Raw genomic sequence first — 11,755 nt, 5'->3', positions numbered from 1 at the left:
TTTAAACAAGACGATGAATAAGACCCTTATTCATCGTCTGAAACCGTTTAAAGCCCTATGAACAGTTTGCAGTTTGCACTGAAACTGTCTTTTGGACCTTAAACCGTTTGGTTCCCAATGAAGTGCATTATATGGAGAAAAATCTTCAGTTTTTCAGTCGAAAATTTCTTTTCGACTGAAGAAAGAAAGACATGGACATCTTGGATGACATGTGGGTGAGTGAATTATCAGCAAAAGTTTTTTTTTTTAAAGTGAACTACTCCTTTAAGTGTTATTTTAGAAGAAAAAAGGCAAGATAGTAGAACAGTAGAATTTAAAGAAGTGTATTTTTTGTATACATATTTTATGTTAAAAATAGATTATGAAGTCTTTACTGAATATAAAAGGTCTGAGTGGTCCATTACAGTAGTTTCATCCCCTTATACAGGTTCAAGTCATGAACGGCCTCGTCGTGCGCCACTACTTCTCCTCTGTGGCTTTGCTATAAAAGAGAGAGAAAAACTGAATCAGCCACCGAAGACACCACGACTCACAGAGCACAGTCAGTTTCTGTATTAAATGCCACGACTGAATTCATACCTTTTGTTGCACTCTCCCTGCAGGTGATGGGATTCCTTTTAGTTTTAATCAGTTCCTCCACATGTTGGCCTTTGATTTTGTTAGCTCCAGTCCTTGGAGGAACTTAAAAAGGACAACATAGCAGTGAAATCACTGTATAATACTGAAAGTAAAAATACAAATGGAGAACGTACGATTCTAACCTTTTGAGCTTCTCTTCCCTTGTTTTTTCGTCTTTGTGTTCTCATCCGCAGGTTCTGTACTGACACTCTTTGTGTCTTTTTTCTGTCTTTTTGATCCACTTTGTGCTTTAGAGGTTGCACTTTCTTTCTTTACCTTTGTGTTTGCCTTTTTCTTGGCAGGCTTTTCTAATGCAATGCTCTCGGTGTGAGTCTTTTTGGCTTTCTAGAGTGAAGCAGACGTTTAATGTTCTTGTATCTGTTCATGAGCCAAAGTAATACAAAAAAAAAGAAAATAACTGCTTTCACCTTTGAATCAGTATAATCGTGATCTTTCTGTACTTTCCACTTATTTTTGCGGGATTTGGCACCTAATGGAAAATCATTTTTAGTTATAAGTGACTGAAATTCGCAAGAGTAAATCATCTGTTTAAACTGCAAAGATGTTTTACCTTTGGGCACCATAGGACCAGGATCCCCCTGAAACAAAGCATTAAAATAAAACGTTACCTAATGGTTATCAGGTTTAGTAATTAAATTTGACAAAGCTTTACATACTTTGAACCAAATTGTCCGTCCATTGTGGTCACTTAATGACTTCATTCCATCCACAGAGTAACACTGCATCCAGGCTTGTAGCACAGAATATTCAGCCTTTGCTGGTTTATAGCCATTTTCACCTAATTATATAAAAATTAAGTATAAAAAATCTAGCTAAAAAGGCAATTTCACTGACACTACGACTCCAAATCTGAGCTAACTTGTTATTAAGAATGTGATGGGTATGCATGTACCGTCATACGCAGCTCAGCTGTGCAAAATAGCAATCGATAAATGAACGTATCACAATTAAATGCAGTGTAAACCAACCCAATTTCACCACCTCCAAGGGAACAGTGTGACACAAAGAAAGGAGGTCTGGGGTCTCAACCTTCACCCCCTTCTTTCTGGCAGTATCTGTAGTCTGAATGAAACCCAACAGAGCCATGATTAATGCCAAACAAAGTGCCTAGTAATACACTGACTAGAGGGTCCGATTCTTCACCTCTAAAACTGTACTAACCTTTTTGATCTCCTTTTTATCCTCATTTTTCGGCTCAATTCCCTCTAGAACTGTCCGTGCCTTCACAAATGGGGGGATTTGTAATCTGAAAACGATGTGAGGGGAAAACAATCAGTTCCTTTTTCTCGTAATCAGATTTAGACTATTGGCATGATAGTAGGTCATCAAAGAGAGGAATATTTCAATGGTTTATTGTATAAGTTAAAAAAGGGGGGGATTTTTCAAATAGACAACGTGGTTTTATTCTCAAAGTTGGGATACGCCATTTCTTTCGGAGATAGAAAACATTGGAAAGTGAGTTACCTGAACAAAATCTCAGCTCGAAGATAGTTCCCGATCCCGTTGAAATACTTCTGATTTAAGAGCGCCTCACAGATGGGTTTGTCAAATGCCTTGTCAGACAGATTTGAAAGAACATTCTCCCTGAAATATTTAAACACATACTAAGTTATCAACCCATTGCATTGTAAACTGGCCCTTTCATATTAATCGCATCTCCACCGACATCAAACTACTAAACCACGTTGTGCTTGTGCCTGTGTGTAACCCTGCCAATTTCCATGTAACGGAGATTAATTGAGTTGTACACCATAATATCGAAGACGCATCATGAAATATGCTTGGCATAAAATATGTCTAGGGCTGAGTTGAAAATAAAATTTTCTCGATTTGAATCGTGTCTAATCATGCTGGACCGATTGATACTGAAATCCCATGAATTGAAATAAACTTGCAAAACGTTAAAAATACAACACACTATACATCTAAAGTGAAGATGACTAAAATTAAATAGCTCTTCCCTTGAGAACTCCCACTGGTAGTTGACCGTTTAAGGGTTAGTTCACCCAAAAATGCTGTCAGTATATGAGGTAAATGAGTAGTAATTATCGACAGAATTTTCATTTTTGAGTGAACTATCCCTTTAAAGCGTGTAGGCGCATGTAGTACTCCAAAAGTCCATACGTGCAAATGATGACGCAGTTATTAACATCGTACAGTGGGGGAAATAAGTATTTGACCCCTTGCTGATTTTGCAGGTTTGCCCACTTACAAAGAATGCAACGATCTATAATTTTAATCATATGTACATTCTAACGGTGAAAGACAGAATCCCAAAGAAAATTCCAGAAAATCACATCATATGAATTTATTAAAATTGATAACCATCTAATGAGGAAAAACAAGTATTTGACCCCCTACCAAACAGCATGTTAATATTTTGTAGAAAAGCCATTATTGGCCAGCACAGATGTCAAACGCTTTTTATAGTTGGTGACAAGGTTTGTGCACATTTCGGCAGGGATGTTGGCCCACTCCTCCCTGCAGACAGCCTCCAAATCTTTCAGGTTCCGAGGTTGTCGCCTGGCAACTCGAATTTTAAGCTCCCTCCAAAGATTTTCAATTGGATTCAGGTCTGGAGACTGGCTAGGCCACTCCAGAACCTTGATGTGCTTCTTCCTCAGCCACTCTTTTGTTGCTTTGGCGGTGTGCTTAGGGTCGTTGTCGTGCTGAAACACCCATCCTCGACCCATCTTCAGCTCTCTCACTGAGGGAAGGAGATGTTGGTCCAGAATTCCACGATACATGGCCCCGTCCATCCTTCCCTCAATACGATGGAATTGTCCCGTCCCCTTGGCTGAAAAGCACCCCCAAAGCATGATGTTGCCACCACCATGCTTGACGGTAGGGATGGTGTTCTTTGGGTTGTACTCGGTGTTCTTTGCCCTCCAAACACGACGAGTTGAGTTGAGGCCAAAAAGTTCTATTTTGGTCTCATCTGACCACATCACCTTCTTCCAGGCCTCTTCTGAGTCGTCCAGGTGGTGAATGGCGAACTTCATGCGGGCCTGTACATGTTTCTTCTTGAGCAGGGGGACCTTGCGTGCGCTGCAGGATTTCAATCCATGACGGCGTAGTGTGTTACCAACCGTTTCTTTTGTAACTGTGGTCCCAGCTGCCTTCAGTTGATTCATCAGTTCCCCCCTTGTGGTTTTGGGATGATTCCTCACCGTTCGCATGATCAGGGACACCCCACGAGGCGAGATCTTGTGTGGAGGCCCAGACCGAGGGAGGTTGGCGGTGGTGTGGTGCTTCTTCCATTTCCTTATAACTGCACCGACAGTTGATCTTTTCTCTCCAAGTTGCTTTCCGATTCTCTTGTAGCCCATCCCAGCCTTGTGCAGATCGACAATCTTGTCCCTGATGTCCGTAGAAAGCTCTTTGGTCTTGCCCATGGTAGTGAAGTTGGATGCTGGTTGTTTGGGTGTTGACAGGTGTCTTTTATACAGGTAACGAAGTGAGGCAGGTGTATTTGATGTAGATAATTGGTTGGGATTGGGGCTGTGTCTTAAAGAAAGACTAACTGGCTTGTAGGAGCCAGAATACTTGCTGTTTGGTAGGGGGTCAAATACTTGTTTTTCCTCATCAGATGGTTATCAATTTTTATAAATTTATGTGATGTGATTTTCTGGAATTTTCTTTGGGATTCTGTCTTTCACCGTTAGAATGTACATATGATTAAAATTGTAGATTGTTGCATTCTTTGTAAGTGGGCAAACCTGCAAAATCAGCAAGGGTTCAAATACTTATTTCCCCCACTGTAAATCTAGCCATTTTTTTTATTTTAAATTTATATATATATATATTTAAACACTATAATGGTTATATTACACCTGTATTCAATTATAAAAAATAAAAAAATAACATTAGTGCGGGTTATTTTAATAATGCTGTTATCAAATAAAAAAGGAAAAAAAATTCTGACTGCCGTGTTCAATCACTCTGTATTTTTGGGGATGAAATTTGAACAAAAGTGGCCAGAATGCGGAAATTAATGTGTTTTTTTTTTCCTGTAAAGGTTTAAAATTCATAACATTTTAAATGATGGATACAAATATAGTTTCATTTTTGATTGCTATAGGCTACTGTTCCATTCACTTTTGTATTTTGTCTAAATGTAGGCTACTGTACGATCGGAAATTAATTTTCTTGAGTTTGAAATAAATGTTGGTCTATGAGGGTTGAAAAAAAATAAATGAAATAAATAAATAAATTCACTTTCTAAAATATATTTAACTGTTTACAACATATTTTTTACAATAGTCTATTTAAAATAAATTTTGGCCAGGATTTTTTTTCCCCACATGGGTAGCCTGTGTACACTTCCTGCTATCTTACTAGACACCTAGCTAAATCTTTTATACTAATAATTTCTGTTATATGTTTACTGTGAATCCCAGTGAATCCCTCACCTGAACTTCTCGTACTCAAACATGACGCAAGGCCCTCTGTCTTTTTGCCAGGTCCCATTTGCTTGCCAGCTGCCAAATCTGCGTGTGTCCTCAAAACTCAGGACCCTGCGTGGGCTCTCAGCAGTGTAGAACCGCAGGTGGGCATGTTTTGGAAGATCGGCTTCTGTAGTGAAGCGGAAAAACCCTGACATCCCAAACCGGAAAACTACATCCATGGGCTGCTGAGACTGATGTTTACCGACCTTGCGTTTGCCATCGTTTTTAAAGGGTGTTAGTGTGAGTATGACCTCTTTTCCTCTGGACTGGGCTCTGATGGTGTAGGCATCGCAGCAGAATGGGACCTCAGGATTTTTATTCACTTCAGATTTCTCTACAGCTCCGGTAAACACAAGCCCTGCACACATCCTGTTGACAAACAGGCTAGCCAAATGAAGCTCAGGACCCTCCGGCATTCTCAACCATGAAAGGAAACCTTTAAACATAAGGGGTTCAGATGCTGTTAGTGTTACACGAGAGACTTTCCACAATCAGGTTCAAAATAGGACCTAAATCTCTTAGTCGTCACAATGAAATCATCGGCAATTCTTTTTTTTTTTTAATGGAATATTACAGTAGTTATTATACAATGATTTATCTGTGCATATCATTAACTCCCTCTTGCAGCGTCTTCTCTTCTCTGATGACGTGTTTACTGGTATGAGGGCGGGGCAACTTGTCAATCACATGAGGTCGACCAATAGAAAACCACCACCATCTGATCAAGTCCGCCCTATAGTAGCTGTTTTACTCGGATATGTCACAACAGGGAAGAAAAGACTATTGCCATTTACGCTTCATGCGGACTTTAACAATTTAGGCTTTTTTTTCTCAACAAATGATCAGTGCAAGTCGGTTACTTCAGAAAACGAAAAATCAGATTTTTTTTAAAAAAGTCAGGAAGTCAAATTGTTTTCAGTCAAACTAATTTGCTTTATTTCTAGTTTGTTGTGTTCTTCTTTCTTTCTTTTTGCAAGCCCAAAACAAGAACTTGTCTAAAAATGTCTAAATCCTGATGTCTCTGTTTTTGCAATTTTCTTAGGTACAAAATTAGGGAAAATGGGAATACTTTTCTGACCAAATTGGGGTGGAAGGTTTAGCCTAAATAAAGCACGTACGTACTGACAAATAAAAATTTAAAAAAAACATTTCCGATCAAATGAATTAAAAAATATAATATATATTTTTTTATTTAATTTTTTTTTACTTGAGCAACAAGCATGAAGCTCGGCACATTCAGTTACCGCTACAATCTGTGTAAAAGTTCTTAAAAATCTAGCGATTTACTTCCTGCATTTGTCACAGTTTCAATAAATGTTTTTGATAAAAGGTGGAGAAATAATATAACGGTTATTTGTGCCTCTAATGCTTAAAAAAAAACAAGGGACACCAAAGTGTACAATATGCATAATAGTTCAACTGGACTGCTAGATTTTAGAGCATCTGATAGGCGTGCAGTGCTAGTTTACAGTGATGTTGAACGATGCTGTTATGAAAGTCTGCCTTAAGCGCTAGTAAGCAGTTAGTACATGCATGTTTTGATGCTACATGCAAAGTTCACGAATTGTCGCTTTGGAACGTGTGCTTCCAAATAGCCAGCAAGATCATAGTCAGTAAATCGCTGGTTAAATTCAATGAATCGTGCAACAACTCACCTTTGCTCTTGATGTGTTATATAATAATGGAAACTCGCGCGGTGTGTGCTAATGTTTATGAAACGGGTGCGGGAGCATCATGGGAGTTGTAGTTTGTTTCCAGCCCCCCTCCTCTGAGAGCCTTTCGACAACGTATTTACATTTTATTGTTTCGTTTTGCTTTTTTCTATACAAAACTATTTTAATCTTGTACAGTAAATCTGAGGAGGAATTCATGATATTTCCAGATCTGAAGATTTCCAACTGGTCTGAATAGATTTAGTCAATGCCAGGGGAAATAAATACAATATGTGAATAAACTAAATAGTATACCATTCCCCTTTAACCACAAACTGTTAAATACATTAGTAACAAAACAAACAACAACAACAAAAAATGACCAGTAATGTTAAGCAAATATAGAAACGGAACTATTACATTTTATTATTTATTTTTTTTAAAGAAAATGCACATGATATTAAGACAAATACATGAGGTGAGATGAATCACTAAGCTTTTTGTTCTCTGGATGTCAATCAACACAGTGACAAAATTAAGTTTCTAGTGACATCTGGTCGAAAAAGAAATGCATATAAATCTGATTGATGTGCTTTTGTTCAGGTCAGTGCTCAATTTGAGCAACCACATTTGGCCACCTCAACAAAATACATAAATGTTTCTTTCTTTCTGAGAAGCACATTTCATGTAAACGGACAGATTTCATCAATACTCTTCAACAATGGATGACTGGTTCACTGTAGTGCATTCATCATAGTCTGTGCTTGTTTGAGTTCTGGAAAACAAAAAGAAGGACATTTACAATATGCATAATACAATGTATGATTACTGATCCCAGAGGGGAAATGACTCGGCCACCTGTTAGCAGGACTCTGAACTTGTCAGCAGTGATGGAGACAACGGTGGTCTCTGTGGAGTCGGTCTCGGGGTCCTGAGCCTGAAGTCTGAGCTGGACTGTGGGTTCATTCACTTGCTTTATTTCACTGGAGCTCAGGGTGTAATCCACACGCCAGTTCACCGCTTCCAGGCGACCCACTGACGCATGACATAAATCAGGATATTATGTTAATGAATAATCTGGTATTCATTTCCTTTGTTTTTTTATTGCCAATACTCACATCGTAGGCTGCTCTCCCTCAGCTTTTCCTGTAGAGCACTGTGTTTATCTTCATATGATTTACACAGTCCTGTGGCGTGCTCTAAAAACAAACAAATACATGCATATTACGCTGTTTTCAGATATTATCTTTCATGCAGAGAGTAATACAGCTCTTTGTGACTGTAAATGGTCTGTAAAGTGCACTGTAAATGGAGTGTTTGTCTCCCAAAAGAAAGAACTGATTCTGAACTGCCTGAAACAAGTCACCAGTAATTCCAATCTTACTTCCTGATCGTACAAATTTGCAAAATTCCCGCCTATGGCTAATCGTGTACTACGTCTACTTTAACCCTCAAACACTGTAGCTGTTGGTGCGTGTTGTCGACGTGTTGAGAAGACACTGTTTTTTTTGCGCTGCAAAAGCTAATCCACTTTGATGCACTTCCAAAGAATGAGGACTCGGCTCAATACGATAAAATCAACACTGATGATAAAATAATTATTATGCAACAGTAAAACTGCAGTTCACTTTTTGAAGTTGAAGGGATGTTTTCTTCATATATAATGTTTTCGTCACAAAAAGAATGTGAAACGCACATACAGATTTAAATATATTTGAAAGATAATTTAAGTTTATTATACACACTTTTTAAGCATTAGCATTATCACATTGCTGGGCCATCTGACCAATCAGAGCAGAGTAGACCAATCACATCATTTTAATCACAACTTTAGTATAAAGTCAAAAAATGATAACGTGCATATCCTTACCTTTAGGCAGGCCAAGCTGCTGTAGTTCACTGGAGAGAGATTCACTGTCTACATCATGTTTAGCAGCACTGGACAGAATGAAACTCAGCACAGCAACACTGGCTTTAATGTCTCCAATTTCTAAATTAACAAGAGAGATATGGCATAAAATACACACAGACAACAGAAAATACTTTTATGTAGGGACGTGTACATGTTGGTAACATCAGTTATCAGCATATATGAACGATTTTTTTTTATTGAGATCAATTGATCTTTAAAAGCACTAGTAGTTTAATAACAATGTTAAATGTTATCTTTATCTCAAAATCAATATCCATATCCAATTTTTGGTTCACACTGTACATTATAATGCTGTTTTGCCTAAATTCACGTGTAGCATTTAAAACTAATTTTAGTTTTAATTTAATATTAATATTTAACATCAAATATTATTTGAAAATAATTTTAATATCAGCCATAACATGAAAATAATCATCAACTTATCATTATTGAAACATTTGGTCTATAATAATAATAATTTTATTCGACACATCACTATGAGAATACATGACACAAAAACTAGGTTTTACTCACCAAATTTTGCATCGGTGGTCAGCTTTGAAACTTTGTCATACTGAAAACAGAAAATTATATACAGTTACTAGTTGGAGGAATAGCCTATTCATTTAATTTCCAGTTACAGTATAGCAGTCTTCTGTGGCCAGTGCTCTCTTACATCAATGCCTTCATCCAGCAGATCTTTCATGACTTGCACACACAGAAGTTTCATCTTGACGCTCGACTGTGAAGAACAGCAATGAAGTAAATTATAGATAAGTTTTAGACAGGTGTTAAAGGGGACATCAAAACACCTATTCAATTTAGACAACGCGCACTTACTATTCTAGCTAAGGTGCTTATTTCTGCAAGGACCCAGTCAGGGCAGTCCAGATCTCCACAAAATCGGAACCTCTGAAATGAAAGAGCAAAATGAGTGAAGAATGTTTACTTCTGTTGCTCAGCCTTAAGACCTCACTAAGATCAGCGTGCGCTATCCACAAAATGAAAATAAATCAACTATCAACAAAACAAGTGGTCACATAATATAACTTTAGAGATTTCAAATGAGAAAGCAAAATTAACCCAGATATCCTCCAATAAGAAATAAGATAAATACCATTGTGACAGTCAGTCAGCTGCTGTTCTTCTTCTTCTTCTTCTTGTATGTAACTTAACGGTTGATGGTTGGCAAACCACCTACTGGACTGGAGGACTAACGTTAGTCAACTTTGGTATATTCTATCAGTAAAGTTTCTTATAAAGTTAAGTTGTTCTTCATACAATATTTGACTGATTCGGGCCCTTATTTTTAAGTCACACTAACTAAAGTGACATTTTTAATAAGACAAATTACTGTTTTATTCCGAGTTCAGTTCCGACCCTATGGTTCCGACTGAAATCGAAAGATTAAAAAACGTGCATGTGCAAATTCTTAACGGTGAATGTTTAGAAAATGTTAACAACATGTAAATGTTAACAAACAACTTGTGAAATGTGTCCGAGTGCGGTCCGACCATAGACTGCAAAAAATAGGGGTCCGACTTGCTCTGTTGTCATGCTGACGTATGTAAAAAAAAAAAAAAAAAAAAAGACTCGCAAGCGCAAGGCGGATATGTTTAAATGGTTTAAAACCGTTATTAATTGTTCTCTTTTAAAATGTTTGATTTTAAAACTCTGATATCATGTTTTATTTGTATACATATGTTATTGGTGAATAAACTCTCTGACAGTGCGATGGGTTATCATGTGATAGCCTATCATTTTTATTAAAACAATATAGGCTATAAAACACATGTCTAAAGAAAAAATGATTGATAACTCATATTTGGAATGTATAAATAACAAGTAGCCTAGTTAAGTGTCTTGTTCATTAGCCTGTTTTCATATAAAAGCAACAGAACTTAAATTACTTCCACAACACTGCACGAGCCGAATCCTGCGATATCTTTGATCTCACAGGTGTCTGTCTGATCCGCGAGAACCGAGAGCTGTTCCTGCGCTTTTTTTCACTCCTCCTCTCACTGCAGCCGCCCCCCCCCTCTCTCTCTTCAATTCAATTCAATTCGATTCAATTCGAGCTTTATGACTGTGTAAAATAGCACAATAGCACAATATTGCCAAAGCAATATACAAACATATATGTAGATAAATAAAAGTGAAAAAAATATAAATAAATAAACAACAACAATAAAAAATATTTTATTATAGGCTAATAAAAATATTTCCATATTATTATTCATAAATATATCACAATAAATTAAAAAAAGATATATACAATAAGCACAGAGAGCAGTTTAATGGAAAGGAGGGTTCAGCCCTTCTCCCTCATATGATGGCAGGAGGACACGTACTGCGCTGCCAGGTGAACACACTCTTCTTTCTCTCCCAAAATATAAGACAGTTTGATTATGGGGGCTCACTTGTTGGAATTGAGGTACAATCTGTGCTATTTGTGTGAAATAAGCATCTCTGATGTTTTTATACTTGCTGCACTCGATGAGGAAGTGCAGCTCATCCTCTACGGCCCCATCAGGGCAGTGTGGACACACTCGGAGCTCTCTCTATCTCCAGCTCTGCTTGTGTCGGCACCGTCTCCACACATAGACTGTGGTCACTAATGCGATACTTAGTCAGGAGCTTTCTCTGACCATAGTTATATCAGTCAGGTATGGAGCCAATTTATAATCTGACTTTATTTTGTTGAAATATTTTAGTTTATTTAGTTGTGTGACCTTTATCCGACAATCGTGTATGTATTCTTCTTTGGTTATTTTCCCTATTTCTTTTAATTTTGAGTGTCTGAATTGAATTGAGTTGGTGTTTTTCCACTAAATGTATCATGGGATCGCCCTCAGTGAGTCTGTATCTGAGAGCGCAGTGATGGTAGCTCTCTGTCTGCGCGTCTGAGAGATGGAACCAGAACTTTACGGCTCTCTTCTGGATCTCTGATAGGAGAGGGAATCTGTCCAATTCTGCCCGGCACCCCAGACTGGGGGCATTTCTGTGAGTTCCCAGGATGTTTTTGCAGAACTCGAGGTGTGAAATTTCAGCCGGGGTTTTGTCCCAGGATTCGTAATTTAGTTTATATTTGGGCCCCCAGATTT

At 37.8% G+C, this 11,755-nt stretch overlaps 2 protein-coding genes across 3 annotated transcripts; both read right to left on the bottom strand.

Annotated features, from left to right (window-relative positions):
• Positions 1-307: 307 nt before the first annotated feature.
• On the bottom strand, positions 308-6,851 carry neil1 (nei-like DNA glycosylase 1). 2 transcript variants are annotated; one of them, XM_089127531.1, is made up of 11 exons: positions 6,743-6,851; positions 5,052-5,523; positions 2,104-2,223; positions 1,801-1,885; positions 1,608-1,701; positions 1,296-1,417; positions 1,190-1,217; positions 1,047-1,108; positions 762-963; positions 580-681; positions 308-481 (listed from the first exon to the last, which is right to left on the bottom strand). In XM_089127531.1, exons 2-11 carry the CDS (start codon positions 5,501-5,503, stop codon positions 435-437), a joined length of 1,314 nt encoding a protein of 437 aa, XP_088983657.1. In that variant the 5' UTR covers positions 5,504-5,523; positions 6,743-6,851; the 3' UTR covers positions 308-434. The 2 variants fall into 2 exon arrangements, with proteins under 2 accessions (XP_088983657.1, XP_039503870.2); XM_039647936.2 differs by lacking the exon at positions 6,743-6,851 and having other exon boundaries at positions 5,052-6,701.
• A 290-nt stretch (positions 6,852-7,141) lies between these two features.
• Positions 7,142-9,951, bottom strand: commd4 (COMM domain containing 4). The gene is made up of 8 exons (XM_039647937.2): positions 9,769-9,951; positions 9,492-9,563; positions 9,328-9,393; positions 9,186-9,225; positions 8,610-8,729; positions 7,858-7,938; positions 7,598-7,774; positions 7,142-7,514 (listed from the first exon to the last, which is right to left on the bottom strand). The coding sequence occupies exons 1-8, from the start codon at positions 9,769-9,771 to the stop codon at positions 7,474-7,476; spliced, it is 600 nt and encodes a 199-aa protein (XP_039503871.1). The 5' UTR covers positions 9,772-9,951; the 3' UTR covers positions 7,142-7,473.
• Positions 9,952-11,755: the final 1,804 nt, after the last annotated feature.

This window comes from Pimephales promelas, chromosome 25 (assembly GCF_988280905.1).
Source record: "Pimephales promelas chromosome 25, fPimPro1.hap1.1, whole genome shotgun sequence".
NCBI lineage: Eukaryota > Metazoa > Chordata > Actinopteri > Cypriniformes > Leuciscidae > Pimephales > Pimephales promelas.
Note: the sequence above shows the minus strand (reverse complement) of the source record. Positions and strands in the feature narration are given on the sequence as shown.